The 25,703-nt window shown below is 48.7% G+C and overlaps 2 protein-coding genes across 3 annotated transcripts; one reads left to right on the top strand and one right to left on the bottom strand.

Annotated features, from left to right (window-relative positions):
* The first annotated feature begins 3,566 nt into the window (after positions 1–3,566).
* On the top strand, positions 3,567–4,696 carry LOC129013828 (putative GED domain-containing protein DNM1P34). The gene is made up of 2 exons (XM_054450579.1): positions 3,567–3,773; positions 4,509–4,696. The coding sequence occupies exons 1-2, from the start codon at positions 3,567–3,569 to the stop codon at positions 4,608–4,610; spliced, it is 309 nt and encodes a 102-aa protein (XP_054306554.1). The 3' UTR covers positions 4,611–4,696.
* Positions 4,697–8,090: 3,394 nt separating this feature from the next.
* On the bottom strand, positions 8,091–23,626 carry LOC129013827 (golgin subfamily A member 6C). 2 transcript variants are annotated; one of them, XM_054450577.2, is made up of 18 exons: positions 23,244–23,626; positions 21,475–21,594; positions 19,413–19,493; positions 18,517–18,555; positions 18,208–18,258; positions 18,026–18,107; positions 17,823–17,929; positions 16,706–16,792; positions 16,490–16,597; positions 16,208–16,295; positions 15,299–15,825; positions 14,954–15,022; positions 13,556–13,631; positions 13,029–13,120; positions 12,366–12,468; positions 12,179–12,282; positions 11,948–12,089; positions 8,091–11,856 (listed from the first exon to the last, which is right to left on the bottom strand). In XM_054450577.2, the coding sequence occupies exons 1-18, from the start codon at positions 23,325–23,327 to the stop codon at positions 11,660–11,662; spliced, it is 2,157 nt and encodes a 718-aa protein (XP_054306552.1). In that variant the 5' UTR covers positions 23,328–23,626; the 3' UTR covers positions 8,091–11,659. The 2 variants fall into 2 exon arrangements, with proteins under 2 accessions (XP_054306552.1, XP_054306553.1); XM_054450578.2 differs by lacking the exon at positions 14,954–15,022.
* Positions 23,627–25,703: the final 2,077 nt, after the last annotated feature.

Raw genomic sequence — 25,703 nt, forward strand, 5'->3', positions numbered from 1 at the left:
AGGCTGCAGTGTCCCTGGGCTACAGTTGGACAAGGGCTCCCTCTGGGTCACAGCTTCTAGGGACAGAGTTTGGGGCAGGTCGACTGTCTGATGTGTAGGACTCTGGTGATGAACTCAGCTGGAAAACTCTGTGGTAATGGGAAGAGAATTGTTTTGCTTTTCCAAATCATCTACCCCCTGTATGCTTGGCTCCACATGGGAACTCAGTGTAGAAACTACATTTGAACAGCCTAAGCCTGAACTCTGGGCCATGTGTCCAGTTTCCTGGCCTTCAGCTTTGTTCACTCCTTACCCCTACCCATACTGATGTCAGATCCATCCTCCCAAATATCCTTTCATCATGTTACCCTCCCCACCACCTCATGGCACCTTCTACACAACAGGAAATGCCTCCCACCTCAGCCTGGCATTCAAGGTTCTTTTGATGTGGCCACCTCTCACTACCCCACCACATCTCCCTGTGGGCCCTGCCAACTTGAATCAATTTTTCCTACCCACGAGCTGAACTTTCCCACCTCCATACTGTTGCTTACACTGTGACTTTCCTGTGCGTGTTCTTTCCCTCTTCCCAAGTCCAAATGCTATAGACTGAAGTGTGTCTCCTGAAAATTCATACTTGGAGCCCTAACCCTATATGTGATTGTATTTGCAAACAGAGCTCTTAGGAGGTAAAGTGAAGTGAGGGAGGAGGGGCAGAGCAAGATGGCTGAATAGTAGTCTCTGCCAATCACTCCCCCTGTGACCTGGCTGGCTTCAGGTGAGACCCAGCACATTCCCAGCTATGGCGGCTGTGGTGAGAGACTTCTTCTGCCTGAGAAAAGCAGAGGGAAAGGTAAAAGGAACTTTGTTTTGCAGCTTAGGTACCTGCCTGGCCACAATGGGGTAGAGCACCAAATGGGCTCTTCTGGTCACTAATTTTGGGCCTTGGCTATTAAACAGAATTTCTGGGCCTTTCCTAGGCCAGAGGGGAGCCTACTGCCCTGAAGCGTGAGTCCCAGGCCTGGAAGCATTCACCAAAAGTGACTTAAGAGCCCTTGGGCCCTAAGTGAACATTGACAGTAGCCTGGCAGCACTCCCTGTGGGCCTGTGGTGGTGGCCACAGGGTGAGGCTCCTCTGCCTGTGGAAAGGGAAAGACAGAGTGGCAAGGACTTTGTCTCATGGTTTCAGTGTCTGCTCAGCCACCTTAGAATGAAGCACCAGGTAAATCTCTAAGGTTTTTGACTGCAGTCCCTGGCTCCCAGACAGCATCTCTGGACCCGCCAGGGCCTGAGGAAACTCATTGCCCTGAAGGGAAAGACACAAGCCTGGCTGGCTTTGCCACCTGCTGACTGTAGAGCCCCAGGACCTCGAGTGAACATAGGCGATAGCCAGGTAGTGTTGACAGTGGGCCTTGAGCTTACTCAAGCTTTAGGTCTGAGCCAGTGCAGTCCCAGTGGTGGTGGCCATAGGGATGTTGTAACAGTCCACCCCCAGCTCCAAGTGGCCCAGCAGAGAGAGAGAAATGGAGGGAGGGAGGGAGGTAGGAAGAGAGAGAGAGAGACAGACAGACGGATAGATAGACAGACTGTTTTTTTGGAGGAAAATTACAGGTAGAGAATAAGAGTCTCTAATGCCTGGTAGCCCAGATAATTCTTCTAAATCTTATCCAAGACCATCAGGGCAGTTCCTCTGAGTCTGCAAGAAGCTTAGCGTAACTTGGCTTGGAGTGTCCCCTAATAAAGATACAGTTTAGATCACCACACCCACATCATTTCAAATACTTGGATAGCTTTCCCAAGGGTGGGTACAAACAAGCCCAGGCTGAGAAGATGGTGGCAGCTTGAAATCAGCCATGGAATATTTGCACCACCGAAAATGGCAAACACTACAGAACAGACCTCTGTTCCCTCCCGGACAGAGAGCGCCCCTTGTGTAACAACGGCACACCACTGCCCCATCCCTGAGCAGAGCGCTGTGTGTTGCAGCAGAGTGGGGGTGGGTGTCTTCTCCCTTGGGCTACAGAATACACATTTTTTTCCTCAGCACTTGGATCATTCTCAAGGATAGACCATATCTTAGGTCACACGACACGTCTTAAAACTTTAGAAAAAAATGAAATAATATCAAACATCTTCTCTGATCACAATGCAATAAAACTAGAAGTTAGTAATGAGAAATGTTGGAAACTATATGAACACATGGAGGTTAATAATATGCTCTGGAATGACCAGTGAGTCAATGAATAAATTAAGAAGGAAATTGAAACATTTCTTAAATGATAATGGAAACACAACATGCCAGAACCTATGGGATACGACAGAAGCAGTACTAAGAGGAAACTTTATGGCTATAAACACCTACTTTAAAAAAGTAGAAAAGCATCAAATAAACAACCTAACAAGGCATCTTAAAGAAATAGAAAAGCAAGAGCAAAGCAAACCCAAAATTAGTAGAAGAAAAGAAATAAAGATCAGAGCAGAAATAAATGGAATTGAAATGAAGAAAACAATCAAAAGCATCAATGAAATGAAAAGTTGGTTTTTGGAAGAGATAAACAATGTTGACAAACTTGTAGCCTAAGTAAGACTAAGACTTAAAGAAGACACAAGTGAATAAAATCAAAGATGAAAAAGGAAAATTACGACAGATACCACAAAAATTCACAGGCTTACTAGTAGCTATTATAAGCAAAGCTTTGCATACAATACGCTATTGTATGCAAAGAAATAGGAAAACCTACTAAAAATGGATACAATTCTAGACACATCCAGCCTGCCAAGATTGAACCATGATGAAATCCAAAACCTGAACAGACCAATAAGAAATAATTAGATCGAAGTGGTAATAAAAACTCTCCCAGCAAAGAAAAGCCTAGGACCTGGTGCTTCACTGCTGAATTCTACCAAACATTTAAAGAACTAATACCAGCCTTACCCAAACTATTCCAAAACTAGAGGCTTTACCCAACTATTCCAAACTCATTCTACAAGGCTAGTATTACCCTGATACCAAAACCAAAGATACATCCAAAACAGAGAACTACAGGCCAATATCACTGATGAATACTGATGCAAAAATCCTCCCCAAAATATTAGCAAATTGAATTCATCAACACATTAAAGTTGGGATGCAGTGTCCCAGGTTCACTCAACCCTTCCCCTTTTCCTGTGTGCATCTACTTTGGCTGTGCTCCCTGGTGGCAGCGGTGGTGGCAATGTTGGTGTGTGGGTCTCCCAGGACAAGGGGAAAGTGAGTATGCCCTTCTCTTGCCTCCTGCCAGGCATCCGTAGCCTGGCACCAGCTCTGGCTAGGTCTTCAAGCAAGGGATCTGGAGATATTCTTTTCCAATTTCTGGATTGGGAAATGGAGGCAAATTCTGGGTACTAGAGTCAGAACTAAGACGAGGCTGAATCGGGAGAGTCTGGGGTCCTGAGAGGCAGAGACCTGAAATCCTCTAGATTGTGTGGGGAACTGGATGTGTGTCCTGGCCAGTTGTTTCTCCCTGTGCCTCAATGTTCCAGGTACTCTTGGAGGGACTGAGATCCTGGGGATGCCTGGAGCCTGGCTGCATGGCCTGGCCACCCTGATGCCTCTGTGTTCTCCGTGGCAGGCCAGCAAGGCCGAGGAGAATGGCTCTGACAGCTTCATGCACTCCATGGTCCCACAGCTGGAGCGGCAAATGGAGACCACCCAGAGCCTGGTGGAATCCCATGTGGCTGTTGTCAACAAGACCGTGTGGGACCTCATGGTTGGTCTCATGCCCAAGACCATCATGCACCTCATGATCAACAATGTGCATGCACCACCTCACAGGGGCAGGGGGCTCCTGTGGCACTGGGGATGCAGGTGGCTGTGTTGGCCTGACAGAGATGACAACCAGCCCTGTGGGACCAGGTCCAGAGAGGGGCACGGTCCAGACCAGAGCTGTCTCATAGAACTATAACGTGGGACTGGGCACAGTGGCCCATGCTTGTAATCCCAGCACTTTGGGAGGCCAAGGCAGAAGGATCGCTTGAGCCCAGGAGTTTGAGACCAGCCTGGGCAACATAGTGAGACTTGGTCTCTACAAAAAAATTTTAAAAATAGCTGGGCTTGGTGGTGGCACGTGCCTGTAGTCTTAGCTACTCAACAGGCTAACCTTGGAGGATCACTTTGAACCAATGAGGTTGTGGCTGCAGTGAGCAGTGATCTTGCCCACTGTACTCCAGCCTAGCAACAGAGAGAGATCCTATCTCCAAAAATTAAAAACTGAGTAGACAGGTGTCCTGGTGGCATGATAGGTCCTGGGTCCCCTCCCAGATCTGTGACCTTGGGCAGGCGGCTTTTCCTCTGGACCTCAGTGTCCCCATCTGAGTGAGAAAAGGTGGTGAAGAGTTGGGTCTTTGAGTCTAAGTGGTGTAGAAGCCGCATCTGAAAAGCCATACTTGGGGCTCCAACTGCAGCACACAGTCCCAGCAGGACCTGGTGGGGTGGCCAGGGTGGCACAGGCATCAGGTCCCAACCTCCTTCCCTCTTTGCCCACTCTCAGGCCAAGGAGTTCATCTTCTTGGAGCTGCTGGCCAACCTGTACTTGCGTGGGGACAAGAACATGCTGATGGAGGAGTCAGCAGAGCAGGCACAGCAGTCATAAACACAATCAGCATGCCCACGGGGGCCCGTGGGCAACTCCTGGCTGCAGGTTCAGAGCATCCTAGCTGGATGCAGGTACCAGGGCTGGCCCCCATGGCCCCAAAGTCCCCCAGCCTCCATGGCTGAGCCTGTAGGCTCTTGGAACAGGTTCCATGCCCAAGTTGGCAGACGTGGGTGCTCTTTAGAGTCTTCAGAGAGGGCAGAGAACTCATGGTTTATGGTGTAGGGGCTGGGAACTTGGAGGGCGTTGTGTGTGGGGCTGGACTCTGAGGCGGCCAGAGGCCTAGGAATGTCATCCTGGGCACAACATAACTCTTGTGCAGTCTTGAGTCATGCTGCCAGGGCAGGGTATCCAGTTCCCAGTCTGGGAGTGCCGAGTGCCAAATCCACTGCAGAGCAGGGGTGATAGGGTCTCACCTCTTCTGTTGGTAACCCAGTGGTGATCTAGGATAAAATCTTGAGCATCCCACAACACACCTCACAGGCCAGGCAGGAACACACAGCCCCCTTCCCTCCCTCCCAGGTACCACCATAGCTGCTAGTGTATGACTGAAGGCAGGGTCCCTGGCCCCTGCTGAAACACTACCGCCAGCCAGCAGGCTCATGCACCTCGGCCTGTTGCTCCTAGGGGTCACCTGTGCTATTCAGCCAAGGGGACAACAGTCCCTGCTGGCCCAGCTGAGCTCTACCGAGCTAGCCCACCCAACTCCCCTGCCACAGACTCTCCCTCTTCTGCTTTTCCCAGCAGGAGGGGCCCAGGCTCACCTATGCCACCTGCAGCTCCCCGCAACCAGCTAAGGCTCCCCTCTTAGACTTACAAGTCTATGACCAGTGGCGTATACCCTTTCTGCCTCCCCCAGGGTCCTTTCAGAGGGTCCTGGGCTTTCTGACCACCCAGAGTGGCCTCTGGTGCTCACTCCAGTCCAGCCATCCCTTTTAGCTTCACCATCCTGAGTCAAGCAGTGTTCCTTCTCTATCAGGCCTGGTGGCTGTTGGGTGGGGCTCCCCAAGGAGAGAGGTGGCCCTGGGCCAGTGGGTTGGAAGGGAGGGTGACCAGAGAAGAGGGAAGCCCGAGGGGGCTGAGCATTGGTCTGAACTGTGGGTGCACTGCCTGGGTGCCATGGGAGAGGCCAGTGTGTGTGGGCTGGGGAGGGCTGCTGCAGCCCCCTGGCACTACCTGTGAAGCTCTGGCTCCTCCCTTCATCTTCCTCCCCTTTTCCTTCCAGCCCCTCTTTTCCAGGAACCTTGCCACACCTGCACCTGCGTCCTCCCCTCCCCGGCCCTCCCACAGCCGCTGCAGCATGCCCATGCCTCAGCAGCTCTCTGCTTGCTTTTCTCTCTCCCGTTTTTCTTTCTGCTTTCTCTCCAACTGCCAGCTCATCAGGTCAGGCAAGTCCATCGCGTCCTGAGAGCCCCAGCCCCACTCTGACCTCTAAACAGATCCTCCTCTTCTCAGAGGCCTCCCTTTCCAAGCCTGCCTGGGTGAGTGTCCTGTGACTTAACAGTGGCTCCCCAGCCCCAAAGCCAGCCCCCTTCATCTGTGACTTACTCTGTTGTAGTGGTGAGCTGACACATCCAGATGTGACCGTTGATGAAAACTTGTGCCCCCTCTGTGGTATGCCCCTGCCCTGTTCTATAAATATCTATAAATACTCATATATATATATACACACACACACATACACCTACACATGGCCGACCGCCTCACCTCTAGCACTGGGAATCAGTCACGGTGCTGTCCTCATGGAGTCTTGTGGCCCAACAAGAGGAAGGTCTCCCCGACACTGCCCCTCCAAAGTGTGCCACCTCTAGTGAGCCTCCCTGTCATGCCCAGCCTGTGGACAGCCAGCCCCTGCCATCCCTCCCACCCCCCACCAAGCATGGGGTGCTGTGCAGGCAGCCGTGTGGCCTGACAGTCTCTACCAGTCCTGCTGTCCCTCGGCTCAGAATCAAACCCATTTCTGGATGACGGGGAATGTGTCCTCTGCTGGCTGTGTTCTCTGTGGAGCTCAGGGGGGGAAAAGGCCAAGCCATTTCTAGGGTGCTGTTGGGAGGACTGAAAGGGTCACACCCTTTCCAAGGGACACTTTTCCTGGAAAGCCCCTGGAGCTTAGCTGGCTTTTATCCTGCGAAGCCGGCTCTGGCCACTTGGGGGCAGGGCCATGAACTCAGCCTGGAGGAGCCTGCGGTGCAGCCAGCACTAACAGGCCACCAGCTGCACTACAGGGACAGACAGAACAGGCCACTGGGTGCAGACAGGCAAGGGAGGCAGGGGGATGGAACGGAAGATGCCTGGGGTGGATGGAAGTCAGTGCCCTTGGGTGCTGGTATCTGTCTTTCCGGCCACCACTAGATCAGGATTCTGAGCCTGTTGGCTGTCAGGGCCAGACTGTGCCCCATAGGTGCCATGGCAGTCCCCGTGAAATCTACCAGGTGTCACCAGGCAGCATAAAGGTAACAGGCCTGGAAGGTCCCCAACAGCCAGCTGGACATGCTCAGACACTCTAGGGCTCCTCGTTCAGTGGCACAAACTCCAGGACCCAGTGAGGGAAATGGGAACCCACCAGGCTGAGCAGTATGGCTAAATCCATTTACTCCAAAATGAAAAGCAAAATAAACAGAAGTCACATCACCAGAGAGCCACAACCCCATCCCCGCCTCCTTCTTCTGTCCTATGCTATCAATAAATAAGTTTCCCAGCCACAAATAATGAGTAGAACCTCCTCATATGCCAGCTCCAATCTCCGCTAGGTATGATCCAGGGGGTGGCCCTGCCTCCCTGGAATATACAAAATGTTACACAGATACTATATGTACACTGGGGAAGGGGGTCCACCCCAGCAGCCCGTGCCCTCTCCTGCTCTACAGTTAGCCCCACTGTCCCACCTCAGCTGCCTCTCTGAATAAAAAGATGGGAGCCCCCTTAGGGAAAAGTTGCTTTGGTGAGAGTAGGGAGGCCATCAGGCCTCCTCCAAACAAACCAGCTCTACCAGCCTCTGGCTCTTAAATAACATCATCATCCAGAAATTTAAGGACTCAGCCCTGGTCAAGGTGGCAAAGGGTCTGTTTGTCTCCCCCCATTAGACAGGGGTCTTGTCTTTCTACCCTAATGGTAAAGGGATGACTGGGAAGGGGTGGTAGGAACATGATGGGGATGGAGACTCCAGCCCCACTTCTCCAGGCTTATGCTGACAGAAGCCTGCTTTTATTTATTTTTATTTTTATCCCACGACTTATTTTTTAATCCCATAACTTCTTTTTCATAATACTTTTTTAAGCTTTTTTTTTTTTTTTTTTTTTTTTTTTTTTTTTTTTTTTTTTGAGACGGAGTCTTGCTCAGTCGCCCAGGCTGGAGTGCAGTGGCACGATCTCGGCTCACTGCAAGCTCTGCCTCCTGGGTTCACACCATTCTCCTGCCTCAGCCTCCTGAGTAGCTGGGACTACAGGCGCCCGCCACCACGCCCGGCTAATTTTTTTTTGTATTTTTAGTAGAGATGGGGTTTCACCATGTTAGCCAGGATGGTCTCGATCTGCTGACCTCGTGATCCACCTGCCTCAGCCTCCCAAAGTGCTGGGATTACAGGCGTGAGCCACTGCGCCCGGCCCTTTCTTTAAGCTTTTCATAAAACTTTTACTTTTTTTCCACAACTTTTTTTGCCACAACTTTTCCACAACATTTTTTATCCCGTAACTTTTTCATCCCACAACCTTTTTTATCCCATAACTTTGGTTTGTGCTCTTTAAATAAACACACTTGCATAGTTACATTACAATTTTATAAAAATAAAAACTGATCATCTCATGTCAAGCGTGCCCAGCATTTGCACAGTCTGAATACCTTTAACACCACAGTTTTCAAGGCACACAAAATTTTAAGGCAAAAACAGCACTTTGCAACAATTTAATAATTTATTACATTACAGTAGCATCACAGTAGCAGTCAATAATGCCACTTTAGGCAACAATGTTTCAGTATTTCCATTATACACTCTGTTTACAAGAATTCATAAATTGGTAAAAGTCATTCTAAGAAAACTTGGCAAATAAAGCTTTGCATTGGAATTGGCATTTCTTTCTCTACTTTTCCTTCCCCCAGTTTCTTTCTTTTAAACTACAGTCTTCATATTTTAAAATGTTTTAACTTATTTTAAAACTTAAGATAGCAGTTACATTTTTGAATAGTTATATTCTTTTAAAATGACTCTTTAAAGTTTTTGAGAAACTATATTATGGATAGGGCTGATTTACATTTTCACATTTTCTAAATATCAGCTTTGGTTTTAGAACTGACTTGTTTTCATTTCTGGAAAATCTATCAGGTTTAATCAAATACTTTAAAAATGATTATATATTGCAATCTTTAAATAGGTTTTTAATTCTTTACTTCCTACAGAAATTCAAATTTATTCAGTTGAACCAACACTTTAAAATTCTATGTTTCTGATTCAACTCTACCCTTCTATTGTTGCTTTCTAAGCAAATTGAAAGCTGCTTTATACTGAATGAGGAAGAGAACAAATACTTGGCTGAATGAGGTATTGCAAAGGAACTCATGCACTTTGAAGAAAGACTTCAGTTATTGTTATACAATTTACATGCTATTTAATTTTTCTTAAATATATGACAGAATACCTACACAAAGAGTGGTATTTCAGTTAATATAGTACATTTATTTTCCAGACTGACATTCAGCTTAAATATGCCAGTATGTGATTTAATCCATAGGTACCTGATGAACACATTATTGTCAGATTGGTTACAGATGCTAAACGCTATCTGAAGATCATTCCTAGTCATTTATATTTATCAGGGTAAAAGTGAAGTGATTTGAACTATAAAAATACCTTTGAAATAATTTATCAATGTATTAGGTAAACCCAGTTGCAGAATTATAAAGAAAAACTGTTAGACCAAATAAGGTGGCTAATTAACAGTGGTATGATTTCTAGCCTGAGGGTCTAAATTGGACTTAAACTGTCTTTAAACTGAACTCAAAGAATGCAAAAGTGGCAAGTTCAGAAAATAAAAGGCAAGAACAGGACTTTAAGTCCATTTTAAACCCTCAGGCTAGAAATCGTACTACTGTTAATTAGCCACATTTGTTGGTCTAACATTTTTTCTTTATAATTCTGAAACTGAGTTTATCTAATACATTGATAAATTCATACAATTTGGAAGAGTCAGTTGAAGTCACAAGGACTTAATATTTGCACTCTTTCAGTGAATGCAGGCACATCTGTTATTCCATCTGTAAAATCGTATTATTGCTGTCCTATTAATGTCATATGTATAAAAGTATCATGAAGATGCCAAATGCTAAAAATGGAGATGGTCTAGTAACTAGAAATGCGCACCCCAGGGAGCACACATACATCTCTCCCTGCATCCTAATAATGTGACGTATTTTGGAACACAGACATTAGAACTTCATGAAATTTTAGCTGTTGATTCTTTCCCAAGCATCTTAAAGTTATGATTTAGGCAATGTATGACTGAAATAATTCATTCATCATGTATAGGCACATTAACATAAATATGGCACAAAATATGCCTCTAACTGAAACTGAGAGGTATAAAAACATATTTCACTCTTTGTGAAGAACTTTGTGAGGAAACATCACTCTGTGATTGTATAGACACTTTTCCTCATAATACTTGGACATTCACAAACATTAGATTGCACTGCAGCATGTAAACATTTTAAGTTGCATAAACTTCGCCTTGATTTTCATGTGTAGTATAATACTGTCTACTAAAACTCCTTTTTGTTTCAGCTAAGTACTCTCTCATATATTGGTTTATAATAATGGTTATTATTTTTAAAGTGTTTTCCATTCAAAGAAAAGAAGTAAATTCCTATGTCAGAGTAAGCAATGTGGCTGAAGAATAGGTATTAGCCAGAGAGGTCTAGATGGTAAAAATCCATCTTCTAGCCTCAAAGAAGCTCCATGAACATAGAGGAAGGCCAAGTGTCACACAGATTTCCTTCACTCGAATTCATTCTTGACTAGAACCTGTATGCCTCTTCCATGGACACTTAAACTCTTAAAGGATTTCTTATGATCTTTACTAAACACATTAAGAAGAATGCCAACCAGTGCCCTTTTGTGTACTGGGACATATACTCATGTGATTAAAACAGGTAACATGAACTCTGACTTTAAAATGTATTGTAGATATAAATGCTCTAAGCTAGAAAAGGTTTTCCACATCCACAGTCAATGATGGGAGCCTTTCATTCCTCAGAAATAATCCCTTTTTAGGTCATCGAGAAAGGGTACAACTGCTGCAGCTCATGATGCAATATCTTCATGAGCCCAGAGCACATACAAATCATAAGGGAACTACCATAGTACAGCGCTCATTCTTGGCACCAGAACAAATGAAACACTCTATCCTGCACACACCTGCCAGAGCAGGCCACTTTCCTCTTCTGTGAGATTTAAAAAGCTCCCCAAAATATTATTACTCCCATCCCCAATACACAGAAAATAGGGGAAAGGCTGTTTCCAGTTCTCGGCCTTTAAACAACTCTAAATGTTAGTACTCACAGTGGCATGTTACAAAATAATAAACAGTGCGCACTTGAGGGCAAACCACATATTGAGCTAATGAAGAGCTCACTGTGGTTAGGATTCGATCAAACATAATAGCAGAATATAAGCAAATTTTATCTGAATTCTGTAATGAATGTACATGCTGCAATAACATTAAAAAAGCGTGGCAGCCTGTTCCAAACCAGTAAGAATAGTTTTGTGCAAATAGTGGGTCTTTGTGTGTTTGAATTCCCATCACCTAAGGGCAAACTCGATATGCGTGCTAATGACCTACAATTATCAAATTAAAAACAAAAATGCTAAAGGATGCCAGAGTGAACATCAGGGAAAGACCAACTCTCCCTTAACTTTTTACAAATAAATTTAAACGGTAAATTAGAAACATAAATAAATGTGAGTGGCTCTAACATTCAAATGGAGTAAATGAATGGTGTAGGAGATTAACCCCATAACTTTTTGTTGTTGTTGTTGTTTTAAATTTCTTGACCAGCTCTTAGATGATGATGATGTTTATCTCCCTGTTCTCGGCTGCCCGGTAAAAGAATGGCACGCAGGGTTTGCTGGGCAAGCCTGGGTGCTCCTGGGTGTCCTGCATTATAGGAGGCAGCTGCACGATCTGCTGTGCAGAACCCTCCCTGGCCGCTACTGGTGCAGGCTCCATGTTGTCGTCCAGGCTCACCTCATAAAAATCTTCGGAGAGAGGGAGGCAGGGGTCTGAGCACAGTGCAAGCCTCCCCTGCTCCTGCCTGCCCCCCCCCCCCCGCCTGAGGGCTCTACTCACCATCCGCCCCAAGTTCCTGGGGGGCTGGGGCCCCTGGAGCGGGCTCATCAGCAGGGTTCTGGGCAGCAGTGAGGAATTTGCCTTGACCCTCGTGGTTGCCCACAAGGGGCAACACCAGCTCCTGCAGCTCCAGCAGCTTCACCTGAAGGGAGGGGTGCTCAGCTCCCACCCTGGAGCCTGCGCCAGCACCCATGCCCAGCCCCACCCCCGCAGAGATGTTACATGCCCTACCTTCATCTCTTCCTCCTTCTGGGCCAGCCTGATGACATCCTCCATCTCCTGGTGCCGCGTGATTGGCACTGCCCCCTGGCTTTCATATCCGGTGAAGGACTCTTCTGTGAGAGAACATGGCTCAGACACTAGGGTCCCTCCGATGGCCCTGCAGCTCCCCTTGCCCGTGCCCTGGCCTCCCGCTCACTCATGCCATCTGTCGCTCCAGAGGGCTGGATGAATCCATGCTCCAGTGTTTCCACCTGCTCCTTCCCATCCGCTTTCTCCTTTGGGAGGTCCATAAAGCTGCTCTGGAGCCAAAATAATGGGGTCACGTCTCGGGAGCGACCTGTTCTGCCCTGCCCCCACTTTTCTTGGCCCATGCCAGGACTCACTTTCAGCTCCTCCATGGCCTCCTTCAGGGCCTGGTAGCTCTCCCAACACACACACTCATCCCCAGTCCTCCCTGGGGCTGGGGCCTCTGCCTCTGGCTCCTTCCAGGCCGAGGCCACCAGTTGAGCCAGGTGCAGGCAGCACAGCCTTCGCACCTTCCACTGCCCACATAGCCATGCCTGCTCCTCCTGGGAACTGGCTCCAGCGGAGTTGAAAAATGCCACTTGAAGGCAAGAGGTGAGTATTCTTGTAGGGGCATAGACAGAACAAATGAGGCAGGGAGGTGGAGCACAGCCCCTTCACTTGGGGCCTCAGAGAGTGCACCTGTTGGTCACAGGTGACAAGGTGTCTGACCACTGGCTCCTGGAAGGGGTGAGGAGCCAGAGAAATCAGAAGGCGGGAAAACCAAGAGCATAAGGGGGTCTGGGAGGGACCACAGAGGAAGGTGGCAAAGTGGGGTGGGGAAATTCAGGCTCACCGTGGACTCCCAGCTCTCCAGGTCCTCTGGGATGTTTGGCATGGGCTGAGGCGCCTCCTCCTCCTCACTGTCCAGATGTCCTCCTCCATCTCCTGTAGGGAGTTGGCCAGAGGGGTCCTCAGACAACCCAACAAGGGAGGTACTGTGTGTGGGCCCACCTCTGTCCCCACCCTGACTGTGTAACCCTGAGCCGGCCTCTCCCCAGAGGTGAATGAGCTGCTGTTCTTTATTTTTCCTTTTAAGAACCAAGATCTTGCTGTGTTGCCCAGGCATAGTCCCACTACTGGTGAGTGCGGGAGTCCTGACCTGCTCCCTTTCTGATCTGGGTCAGTTCATTCATCCTTAGGCAACCTGGTGGCCCCCTGCTCCCAGAAGGTCACATATTGATGCCGAACACAGTGCAGACACCTGGTTGGCATAACTACCAGCTGTTCTAAAGGTCTCTTCCAACCCCTCAATCCTATGCTGCTAACAGTCCCCCATTCTTCCTGGGGTGCTCTCCTCTTCCTCTGAGTGGTCTCCTGTACCTTCTCCAGGGAGAGCCGTGAGGCTCAACTGGGTCTCCAGCTGTTGGTTCTGCTGGCTGGCAGCTTCTAGGTGCTCCTAAGGGGGTGGAAAACAGAGTGAGAAGGCACAGAGGTTGCCAAGTCATCCCCCTCGGGGCCCCGTCCTCAGCAACTCCCCCTCCCCTGGGTCTCCTGCAACTTTTGGCGGGCCATCTCAGCCACCACGTTGTCCTGAGCTTCCTGCTGCTGCAGCTGGTCCATGTGCTGGGTCTGCAGCAGTAACTGCCTGTGCAGCGCCTCCTTCTCAGAGGTCAGCTGCTGATAGGTGGCCGTGTACTGCTGCAGGTGACCCAGGTACTAATCTCGCTGCTGCTGCAGACCTGAGACTCTTGGCTCTTCAGCTCCACCTGCAGGAAGACCCTGGGCATGAGGGCGTGTGGTGGCTGGCTTCCAGATTCTGGACCCATTAATAGGGTAGCCAGGGCACTGTGGGGCTCTGTCACCTGCCCAGGACCCTGGTCCCTTGCTCCAGGCCTAAGAGGCTTCCTCCCTTGCCTAGAACCCCATGCCTCCTTCCCCAGCCTCAAATCTCATGTTCTTCTTCCCTCAATTTAAACTGTAGGCCACAGACTGGTGGAAAAGCAGAGGGAGCCAACCATCACCTGTTAAGTGTGCTACATGCCTAATGCTTTCCATATATCCTCTCATTCAATCCTCAGCACCTCTGCAAGGAAAATGCTAACTTCCTTTTGAAGTTAAAGAAACAGAGACTTAGAGATGAACAGTAGTTGAATGGTGACCAGTGGAACCCAGGCCAGAATCCAGTTTGAATCTGAGGCTTTTTTGTTTTGTTTTGAGACAGTGTCACTCTGTGGCCCAGGCTGGAGTGCAGTGGTGTAATCTCAGCTCACTGCAACCTCCACCACGTGGGCTCAAGCGATTCTCGTGCCTCAGCCTCCTGAGTAGCTGGGATTAAAGGCATGTGCCACCATGCCTGGCTAATTTGTTGTTGTTGTTGTTGTAATTTTAGTAGAGGTGAGGTTTCGCCATGTTGGCCAGGCTGGTCTCAAACTCCTGACCTCAAGTGATTCTCCTGCCTCAGCCTCCCAAAGTGCTGGGATTACAGGTGCGAGCTACCATGCCCAGATAAGGAGCCTCTTATCACTGTCTCTTCCCCTATGATTGGGTGGCTCCATGCATCTAGCAGGGATGATGATGTCCAGATCTGGGAGGAGCCCAGGGCTACCCACCTCTAAAAGTCAGAGGGCAAGAAGCAAGAAACAGTCATAGCCCTGGAGGGTGCTGGGGTCACCTGCGCCCCAGCTGGAGCTGCCTTTGACCTGGCACCTCCCCTCCCCAGAGGCTGGTGCCCACCTCCCAGCCCTTCTTGGACAGGGTGGAGGTTACCATCTCCTTCACCTCGTCTAGCTTCTCCTGCAGCTCATTTACTTGCTGCTCCAAGTGCAGTGCACTCTTGTTCTCATTGTTCTGCACAGAGAGAAGCAATCAGTTTCCATCCACTGCAGCTGGAGATACCAGAACTTGGTGTCTGCCTCCCATGTCACCGGGAAGGGTGTAGGCAGGTTAGAAAAATCATCCCTTCTCCCCCACAGCCATCAGAGCAGGGCCTGATGAGCTGTAGCTCACAGGTGCCTTTAGAAGTACCATTTCATGTGAGGGCTACACTGCCCCATTTTACAGGTGGGGAAACAAAGGCCTGGAGGGATAGGGATGAGGGCAGGCTCCCCAGGTGGGGCAACCCACCAGATCCTTGAAGCTGCACTGTGGCTCAGCCAGCTGCTTGTCGAGCTTGTGGTTCTGGGAGAGCGCGAGCCTCTCCTGCTTTCGCAGCCTCTCCTCCTGCTTTTGTAGCCTCTCCTCCTTCTTCCACAGTCTCTCCTCCTGGTCCCACAGCCTTTTTTCCTGCTTTCGCAGCCTCTCCTCCTCCTTTCGCAGCCTCTCCTCCTGCTTGCGTAGCCTCTGCTCCTGCTTTCGCAGCCTCTCACCCTGCTCCCCTAGCATCTTCTGCTGCTCCCGAAGCATCTCATTTTGTTCACACAGTCTCTTCTGCTCCTGCACCCTCCACTCCTTCTGCTCTCGGAGCATCTCCTCCTGCTCCTGGAGTCTCTGCTTTTGTTCCTTGCTCAAGAGACTCAAGGCCTGATTGTTTTCCACCTGGGATTGGAGCTTTCCCTCCAGACCCTCCACTTCCTGCCTCAGGTGTTTGGCCTCATCTTGTAGCTGTTCCACCACAGAGGTCACTACTGGGGGTGCCAGGGATGGGGGCTCAGCTGAGAAACGAAGCAGACAATAAGGGCCTCTGGATTCCCCACCTCCCTCCAAAAAAAAATCCCTCTTCTTGATGCACAGCTCCTCTCAGGCTTCCCAAACTTGGTCTCACTGCTAATGATTCCTTGCACCTGATGGTAGCCAATTTCCAAGCCACTTTCACATAGAGAGCACTGTGAGTGGCTGACAACGGGCACTCCTCCCTCTTTGCTGATGGGGACCCCGAGGCTCATGGAGATGACAAAACTTGCCATCTCCTGGCACAGACCTCTTTCCCTCTGCCTCAAAGCCCTTCCATCCACCCACCTCCCTGGGGCATTCTAAGCCACCCCCACAGACCTCTGATGACAGTCCTGCTCCCAGGTCGCACCAGCCCCACCTTACCCATCTGGTTTTTGAATTCGGACAAGCTCCTCTCCAGCTCCTGTATCCGATGTATGTCACTCTTCTTCTCTTCCTTCAATGTGCGAGCCTGCCCAAAGCACAGGGGAAAGGGCCCTGGGGAGAGGGGCTGGTGGCTGGACAGGCTACCATCTCCCTCTCTGCCCCCATCTGCACAAAGCCCAGACCCAAGACCACCTCTGGCTGTACTAGTCCCATTTTACACAGATGCCCAGAAAGATCCAGTGACCTATCTAAGGTGGGGGCTGAGGGGTCAGGTCTCACCTCCACCGACATTTTCCGCATCCTCTCTTGCCACCGGGCCCTCTCTCCTTTTATGTGTTCAGCGTATTCGTCTTTCTGTAGCTGGACTTGTTTTAATGACTCTGTCATCTGCAAGAAATGGGCACAGAAGTTAGGAAGGGCTGTCACTGGTCCTCACCTGCTCCTGACCACCTGGGGTCATCTTCCTTCCACATCCCTCCCTCTGCAAAGCCTCACCTGTGTCACATGTGCGTTCAGCAGCGCCCGCTCCTTTATGGTCTGCTGTAACCGCCGCTGGAGGACCACTTCACTGCAGCTTGAGGACTGGATGGTGAAGAGTGAGAAGGTTTGATCTGGGGAGCCCAGGCAGTGCCACTTAAAAGGGCTAGGGCTAGGCTCAATATACAACTTGGTTAGTAAAGATCAAGGTATTTCCAAGCCTGTGGCCTGGTTATTAAAAGAACTCAGTAAAGTTGGAAGGGACAGGGAAAGAGATCGCATTTACAGCTGGCTAACAGAGGCCCAGAGAGTTCAGATAATATTGCTGTTGTTATTACTGTTATTACTACCACTGTTTGAGCCGTCATGGAGTGCTTCACCAGGTTCCATGCTACAAGCCCATTTCATCCTCACAAACACCATGTGAGACAGTTACTAGGATTACCTCTATTGTGTAGATGAAAAACATCAAGTGTTCCAGGTTAAGTGCTTGCTTAAGATCACTTAGACAGAGCTGGGATTTGAACACCCAGGTCTATCCTATTCTCTAAGCCCATTTTTCTTGTTGGGGATGGGGGCACAGATAGGAAGGGGGAAATTAATCTTTTGTTCACTTTTTGAAAGGGTAATACATTCATATAGTCCAAAACTCAGAAGGTACAGAAGGGAGGTGTCTCCCAGGCAACCTTTACTCTCTCCTGAGTTTTTTATGAATGCTTGCAGATGTGTTTTTGTATATTATCATAGTACACACACACACACACACACACACCACACACCCCTTTCCTCTCTCTACAGAAATGGTAACATACTAAAGATACTCTTCTGTACCTTCACAGAACAACTACCCAATACCCCACCTAGGACTTGGCCAAGGCCACAGCCAGGAAAAGGCAGGGCAGGCACTTGGCCTCTGAGCTCTGCATCCAGTGCTCACTCCCCACAGTGCCCCCCAACTCACCCACAGCAGCTGATTCAGCCCCAGGCTGCCTCTAACAACCATACACAAAAGCAGTGAGAAATGAGCATGCTGCCTTCTGGGCAGGACACTCCATCCTGCAGAAGGGACTTTTAGGCTCACTCCTCCATCTGGGAAGCCAGGCTGCCAGGGGATGGGGCAGCTGGTTGGACTCACCCTGTCGTCTTCCTGCTGCTGTGTAGACACAGCACAGAGAGCCCGCTCCAATTCTTGAATACGCTGTAAGGAGTATTGCAGGCGGCCAGCCAGATCCTTGGACTCTTCTGTAATGAGAGAGGTTGAGATGGGGCCCAAAGGACTCCCCCTAAAGACCTGTCAAAGTGCCAGGTTGAAGGATGACGGGATGTGCAGATTCCCACCTTCGAAGTGTCGGGCAGCACGTTTAGTATGGTAAAGGGTGGTCTTCAAGTCTGCCTTTTCCAGTGTGAGGATGTTGATTGTCTGGAATTGAATGTTTGGGAGAAAAGCCAAGCAAATGCTGAAAGACAAGGAAAGACGCATTCTCCAGAGGACAGGAGAAAGCTCCCCACCCTCCACTCACCTCTAACTGCTCCGTTTGTGCTTTGTGTATTTCATTGTTTTCTTTCTTTGCCTATAGGAAGAGGAAGACAGAGCTCTTACCACGAGGAGGCAGAGATGGCACAGCAAGGGACAGGCCCCTAGAATGCCACCAATGCCCCAGGACAGGTCCACCCACGGGACCAGGTTATCAGGGACCCTGTGGGGATGGGGCAGAATCTGAGGGGGGAGCCTTCTTCCCCAGGCTGGGAGTGGGTAAGATGAGACTGGCACCTCTACATCTGAGTGCCCCCCAAACCCAGAAGTCATGTGAGCAAAGAAATCACGTTACTTCTTCCAGCTGATGTTCCACTTGTTTCTTCTGCTCTTTCTGTGGGGAAAGTCAAATTCAGGTGACTGAGAGTGGCCCCCTCAACTCTATTCCCCAGACCAGGAAGTGGTAGGCAGGGACCAGGAATGGATTTTAAAGGCAACATTCTCAGACCCAATGGCAATACAAACTGGCCAACACTCCTCAAGCTCCCAAGGACAGAGGATTTGGGTCTTTGTTGGTTTTTGCCCACAGCCACAGAACTCAAAGTCTGAATCTGGATTCTCTTGAAAGGACAGTAACATAAACCTCTAGAGAGGGAGTCTCAGGAAGGCCCACCCTTCTGCCAGCTTGTGAGTTAGAAAGGTGCCTTCATTCAACAAACTTTTACTGAGCACATACGGGCCAGCTACAGTTCTTCACAGCAGATATAGGATGAAAAAGGACAGACAGGAGCCCTTGGCCCTCAGGTTTCCATTCTAGGGGGCTTTAAATCTCAGACTCTCAGAGCTAACAGAGACCTTTGATGCTCTACCTCCTCCAGAAACATGAGCTCAAGGAGGACAGGTGGCTTGTCCAGACTCAAAGCAAATTAGGGACTGAGTCAGGGCAGAAATACAGGGCCCCTGACAACCAGTCAGGCTAGTGCTTGCCTGAGAGGTGACAACCCCAGGGCATGTGTGGCAAGGACTGGAGCAGGGGTGTCTGGAGAAGAGAGAGTCGGCAAAGAGGGCAGCGACAGAAGAGCCATGCTGCATGTTCCTTGCTCTGGGGTCCCTCCCGGTGAGGCCTATGTGCTCCAGCTCCCCATTTGCCATTGGCACCAGGGTCCCCCAGCCCCTTTCTTCAGGGCCCCAAGGGGAAACTAAAGCCCAGGAATGGCAGTGTGGAATCAGGGGACCCCACTGGACTCTTACCAATGATTCTATGTTTTCATTGAGTTGATTGATAGTCACGGAGCTTGACTCCAGGGCTACTGCTAGTCCTTGGTACTGGCTCTGAGGCACATGCAGAGAGGAGGAGTTGGAAGAGGATTGTGGAAGAGTATTAGGGCTGGGGTGTATGTGGGCTGTCTCAGGTGGCAGAGGGTCACCCAGCCCCCATTGTGAGAGGAGGTTGGAGGGCTGGGGTGTATGTGGGCTGTCTCAGGTGGCAGAGGGTCACCCAGCCCCCATTGTGAGAGGAGGTTGGAGGGCTGGCCTGCAAAGTCACTGCACCTCGGCCCAGGGCCTCTTACTTCCAGATCCTTCAGGGTAACAGATGATGCAGGAGTAATAAAAATGAGAAATTTAAAAAAAAAAAGAACTCACATGGGAAATAGTTATGTATATAGAGAAAGTATAAAAACAGCAAGGAGCCAGGCACAGTGGCTCACACATGTAATCCCAGCAGTTCGGGAGGCTGAGGCGAGTGGATCACTTGAGGTCAGGAGTTCAAGACCAGCCTGGCTGACATGGTGAAGCCACATCTCTACTAAAAATACAAAGATTAGCCAGGCATGGTGGCAGGTGCCTGTAATCCCAGCTACTCGGGAGGCTAAGGCAAGAGAATCGCTTGAACCCCGGAGGCAGAGGTTGTAGTGAGCTGAGATCACACCACTCCACTCCAGTCTGGGTGACAGAGTGAGACTCTGTCTCAAAAAAAAAAAAAAAAAAAAAAAAGGCCCAAATCCCACATGCCTGCTCTGTACGTTATTCCCAGATTACTTTTAAACTTTTAGGTGTCACCATTTCCAAGATGATAAAAGATGCGGGGAAGGAAAAAAAACCCACCAATCAAGCAGGTGAAGAAGCAGACAGAAAAAGGCTGAAGGTTAATGGCAGCAACATAAAACAAGGCAGAGGCCAAGTATCCCCTAAGCCAGAGAAGCCTCAGGGCCATGCACAGCTGGAGACAGCAAGCCAGAGGGGGGTCTTGGCACTGCCTCACCTTCCACTTGTCCAATGGGGGAGTGCTACCCCATTGGAGTGGTTAAGGTTGGACACCAGCACCTTCAGAATGTCCTGAATCTACAGGAGGTGACAAGGGAAAAACAAGGGCAGGGGGCAAAAGACAGAAGTGGCTTAGAGAGAAGTAAGAAAGTCAGGGTAGGAGGAAGATGTGGGTTCAGGAAAAGGAAATGCTGAAGAAGAGCAGAGGAGATTAAAACCATGGCCTGTGCCATTCTTCCAAATGGCCACCTGCTGCCTTGCCAGGGGCAGGAACAAATAGATGGAAAAGTCCCCTGAGTGATGCAGTCACAGAGTGGAGTCAGCTGACCAACGCAGCTCTTAATATGCTCACTGGACCCCTCTCCTCAGGCCCAGGACATGGGTGATGAATCTGGTGGAGCTCCAGACCTCCACCTCCATTTAAAAAAGCAGACTGCTGAGTAAGAGTTCACCTGAACTAAGGGGTCTCCAGCTAAAAAACAAGTTTGAAAGACATTGATCTTATCCAGAATCATCTTACAGAGGAGGAAACTGAGGCCCAGCAGAGGAAGTGATTTTTCTGCGTTCATCCAGCAAGCTGGTGGCAAGTTAGAGCTTCTCTTACTCCTAGGGCCTGGGGCTCTCCTCACCACACCCTGGGCCCCCTTCAGTGACTCCTAAAGGGACAGCCTGATGGCAAGTGGCTGTACTCATTAGCCCAGCTTCCCCTTGAGAGTGGGGATCAGGAAAATCAAACAGCAATGACCATTTCCTGGGTATCCTGGGTGTTTACAGCAGGCCACGTACTAGGGGTTAACATGAAAGCAACAATAATAAGGAATCTCATTTAAACTTCACAAATGGAAGTCAAACAATACTACCCCTATTTTACAGATGTGAAAAGAGAGGCCCAAAGAGCTCAAGCAACTTGCCATAAATCAGATCCCTAGCAGATGGAGAAGCAGGATTCAAACCCAGAATTCTTAACCAGTACCCAGCAATCTCAACAGTTACCCTCTACTGCCCCTTGGGCCCCCTGTCCCCAGGAGCCTGGCCAGCCAAGACTCACATCTCCAGGTGAGTGGCAACCACCAGAAGTGGTTGTCTCAGGGCTACTGCCAGTTTTTTTCTTTTTTGTCTTCACTCCTTCTGGAACACCAGAGCTCTTCCTTTGCTGATATTCTTTTAGCTGTGGGAAAGAAGAGTAGTAATACACATGAGAACTACCAGCCCCTACAGCCACACCCTCCTTACAGTTTTTGCAAAATACTCTTATACACCATCTGATTTAATGCAACCAACAACTGTACAAGGTGTTGTCACAATCACTTAGTGATTGAGAGGGATGGATATTATGGCTAAAAAAAAAGTGTGGGGGGGGGCAATAATGGAACTTAAACTCAGTCTTCTGACTCCAAGCTCTGGGGTTTTGCCATGAATCAGCAGCTGCCAGGGACCAAAACCAGAGGCAGAGGTAGAAAAGTAAACATTACATAGGCAGGAACTACACGCTGTGTGGTTTAGTCATACATCCTCACATGTCTGTTAGTGTGAAGAAGTGCACCAGTATCTCTCACACTTTTACATGAATGTGTCCTCATGGCAGAAGGCAGCTTTTTTGTTAAATCTGGGAATTTATCAGAAAGAGGACAACCCAAGTCTCATTTCAGAGAGAAGTCTGGTATACTCTTAGAAACCTATGTGAGGGTCATCCCTAAGTACATTAATGTTTTTTCTCTCAAGAGAATCAAGGGAAACTGATGCTTCTGAAAGATCTCCCACATTCATCCTGTGGCATTCAATGTACCCCAAGTTGAGATGATATGAGGAAGATTCAAGCTGTCAAGTTCAGTTTCCCAAGATCTATTCCACAGAAGGTGAGCAAATCTCACTTCAGAGACCACTGACTGAAGGGCAGTCTGGTCCCAGAACCATAGAGAATTAGAATATGAGGTAGAGAACTCAGAAAAAAATGTTCAAGTCTCTCTGGAGAGTAGAATCCTGGGAGAAAACCAAACCAAACCCATTCTCCCATTACCACCCAGAGATACTGTCAACGTTTTGAGCTCACAGGGGAAGTTTAGGCTTTTCACACTGTCAATGTCTATGTAAAGGGAGTAAGGCAGCCTGAAACCCCTTGCTCCTAGGTCCCATAGTCCCCATTTCTCTTCTAGCTGGAAATTTGTGCTGTGACCAGAGGAACCAGAAATGGGGTGAGAATGCTTAGGGGACTGGGTTGTAAGATCAAAGGCCAGTCTTGCAGCAGTAATGACAGTTCCTAGGGGGGCTGTGACATCACTACATTCCACTCCTCCTGGGGGTGGGGGGAACGACATCGGTTCGATGGCTGAGTTGCCGATCCACGATGGGGGAGGGGGGCATAGGGCTGGGACCCAGGTCCTTGGAGATGCCAGTCCAGAGAGCCCAGGGAGGTTGGGCTTGGGTCGGCAGGAGGGGAGAGCAGAGTCTGCTCAGGGAACCCCAGGAGTCACCAGCCCAAAGTCACCCAGGGATGACTGGAGATGCTGGGGGGTTAGGGCTGTGGGTCCCAGGTCCTTGGAGAGGTGAGCCCAAAGGACCCAGGGAGGTTGGGCTTGGGGCAGCAGGACGTGAGGGCTGAATATGGAGCAGGGAGCCCCAGCAGTCACCCGCCCAAAGTCACCGCAGGGTGATTGGCAAGGGCAGAGGCTGGGCTGCTTGCTGAATGGGCGGGGCTGACTGACAAGACTTTGGTGGAGGAGCCCAGGGGTGCCGGGGTAGGGGGGCCCAGCCCAGTGTGTCTCAGGAGGGGATCTCCGGCTAGGTTGGGGGGCCATGACCTTTTTCTTGGCTTTTTACCTTTTTCTTGGCTGCTGCCAATTTGTTCTGTCGAGTTTCTTCTAACATCATGGGGTGGGGAGGGAGGTAGGGTTGGGGCCACATCAGCGAACACCTCCAGTCACCTGCCAGGCTGCTGTGTGACTGAGCCAGAGGAGGCGTAACCAGGACCACACTAGAATGCAGAATAGGGGTGTGGCCTTAATGCTCCAATCCCATTGGTCAATGAGAAAGATGAAAGGGAAAGGAGGCGTGGCCAGACAGCAGTGTGTCCAGAGGAACCTGTGACATCACAAGGAAAGCTACCTATGCGACTGCTGTCCCCGCCCACTTGGGGAGAGGGGCGGGGCCTGCCTACTCCAGGAGAGGAGAGGGACGGTTTTGGCTTTAAAATGTTAAAAATAAACTTTAAAAAATATATGTGTTTATACTTTATATATATGTGTGTCAGTGTGTGTGTGTCTGCATGTTCCTCCAGAGCTGTCCTCATTATCCAGCTTGTATACATGGTCTATGATTTTGGCCTACATTTTTCATCTTCAGATGGAGTACAAGAATTACCAGTATTACCCCAGTTAAGACACAAATCCTATAAAAATGGAAAATCCATAGCATGTTTGATGATTAATGAATGAAGTGGACTATATTATCCAACATTCCAATCATTCCAATAAGGTAAAATAATCACAATGATTTCTCTGTTTTGGAAAAAACATTTCTCTTATTCTCCTACATTATTAAGAATTTTTAAAAAACAAGAAACATGTCTAATATCTTTAAAAACACAAAGCTTTTGGGCTGGGTGTGGTGGCTCACACCTGTAATCCCAGCACTTTGGGAGGCATAGGTGGGTGGATCACCTTAGGTCAGGAGTTCAAGACCAGCCTGGCCAACATGGTGAAACCTGTCTCTACTGGAAACACAAAAACTAGCCAGGTGTGGTTGTGGGTACCTGTAATCTCAGCTACTCGGGAGGCTGAGGCAGGAGAATCACTTGAACCCGGGAGGCAGAAGTTGCAGTGAGCCAAGGTCACACCACTGCACTCCAGCCTGGGTGACAGACTGAGACTTCATCTCAAAAAAAAAAAAAGTCAAAAATAAATAAAAACACAAAGCTTTCCATTTAATAAGCACTCAAAGCTCTTTACTGGTTTAAAGCAAACACAAGGCCTATTTTTCTAGAATCACCTGGCCTCTCTAGGCCTTGCAAATGAAACTGAATTTCTCACTTGATACTTGGCTATGACTTGCAATCATGAAAACCAAGAATTGTGTTATGTCACTGTGTATTGCTTGTTACCCGAATTCCACACTAGGCTGGGATCAAGGGTTGAATCTTTCATGATTTGCTCCATAACCTGTGAGCTTCTTTCCCTACACCAAACTAAGCTTTGTTTTAGAGTTCTGCAATTTACAGTTAGTAGACAAGAGTGGTTCTCAAAAATGTAGTCTCTGGACTAGCAGCACCAGCAGAACCTGAGAACTTTTTATAAGTGCAAATTCTCAGGCCCCACCCTGGACATGGTGAATCAGAAACTCTGGAGCAGGGCTCAGTAATTTGTGCTGCAGTCATCCCTCCAGGTGTTCAAGAACCTCTGGCATACAGCAGGTAGAAAAATGTGTTTCCTTCTGTAGGTCAAAGCCAGGGATACCATATGTTCTGTCTTGATATGAAACAATGACACGCAATTAAAAGACATAAATCTCCTTCCTGCTCCCACCCTCCATCCAAGGTGTTTTATTTTTATGAGTTAAATAAGAAAACAAATGGCAATCAGAGATTCAGCATAAAAAGTATATTTACAAGTGTCAGTTCTCATCCAGCCTGATCTCATACAATACCATTTACACCCTCTTACCTCTCAAGTTTTTTAAAAAGTGTCTTCACAATGTAAGTCTCAGGCACACTAGCAGTTCTATAATAAAACACCAAGTAGATCGGAATGTCCAAACTTACCAAAGAAGAAAAGTGGAATCACTGGCTGTATTTTCAAATTGCATTCAACAGGAAATGTAAGTTTTGAATTCTTTTCACCTTCACACTTCCAAGTTAATAGCATTAAATCAGAATACTCCATTCTTCCAAAGCCTCTAGCCAGGCAAAGTTTTACTGTATTACTTCTTGCTTTCAATGGATATAAAGCAGAGTCCTGCTAGGCACATTTTGTATACCTGCAAAGATGCAGAAGTAAACAGTTCCATCTATTCAATATTAAAACAAAAGTCCTGCAAACCTTGGATGGTGAGTGTAATACTTCAGCACTAGCACCAAAGCCTCAAATATAAAAAGATACCAAGATCACCACTAGCAAACAAAATGAGCTCTCGGCCGGGAGCAGTAGTTCACGCCTGTAATCCCGACACTTTGGCAAGCCAAGGTGGGAGGATCACTTGAAGTCAGGAGTTCAAGACCAGCCTGGGCAGCATAGTGAATTTGCATCTCTACAAAAAATTTTAAAAATTAGCTGGGCCTGGTGGCAT

This window comes from Pongo pygmaeus, chromosome 16, assembly GCF_028885625.2.
Source record: "Pongo pygmaeus isolate AG05252 chromosome 16, NHGRI_mPonPyg2-v2.0_pri, whole genome shotgun sequence".
NCBI lineage: Eukaryota > Metazoa > Chordata > Mammalia > Primates > Hominidae > Pongo > Pongo pygmaeus.

Bases quoted from the DNA above. Each gene is read 5' to 3' on its own strand.
- LOC129013827 (XM_054450577.2), bottom strand. From the start codon at position 23,327: ATGTGGCCCCAACCCTACCTCCCTCCCCACCCCATGATGTTAGAAGAA. The intron at 15,023-15,298 runs GTGGGTTGCCCC...CTCTCTGTGCAG, and splicing joins AGTGCAGCTTCAAGGATCTG to AACAATGAGAACAAGAGTGC. The intron at 11,857-11,947 runs GTGAGTAGAGCC...CTCTCTCCGAAG, and splicing joins CCAGGAACTTGGGGCGGATG to ATTTTTATGAGGTGAGCCTG.
- LOC129013828 (XM_054450579.1), top strand. From the start codon at position 3,567: ATGCCTCTGTGTTCTCCGTGGCAGGCCAGCAAGGCCGAGGAGAATGGC. The intron at 3,774-4,508 runs GTGCATGCACCA...GCCCACTCTCAG, and splicing joins TGCACCTCATGATCAACAAT to GCCAAGGAGTTCATCTTCTT.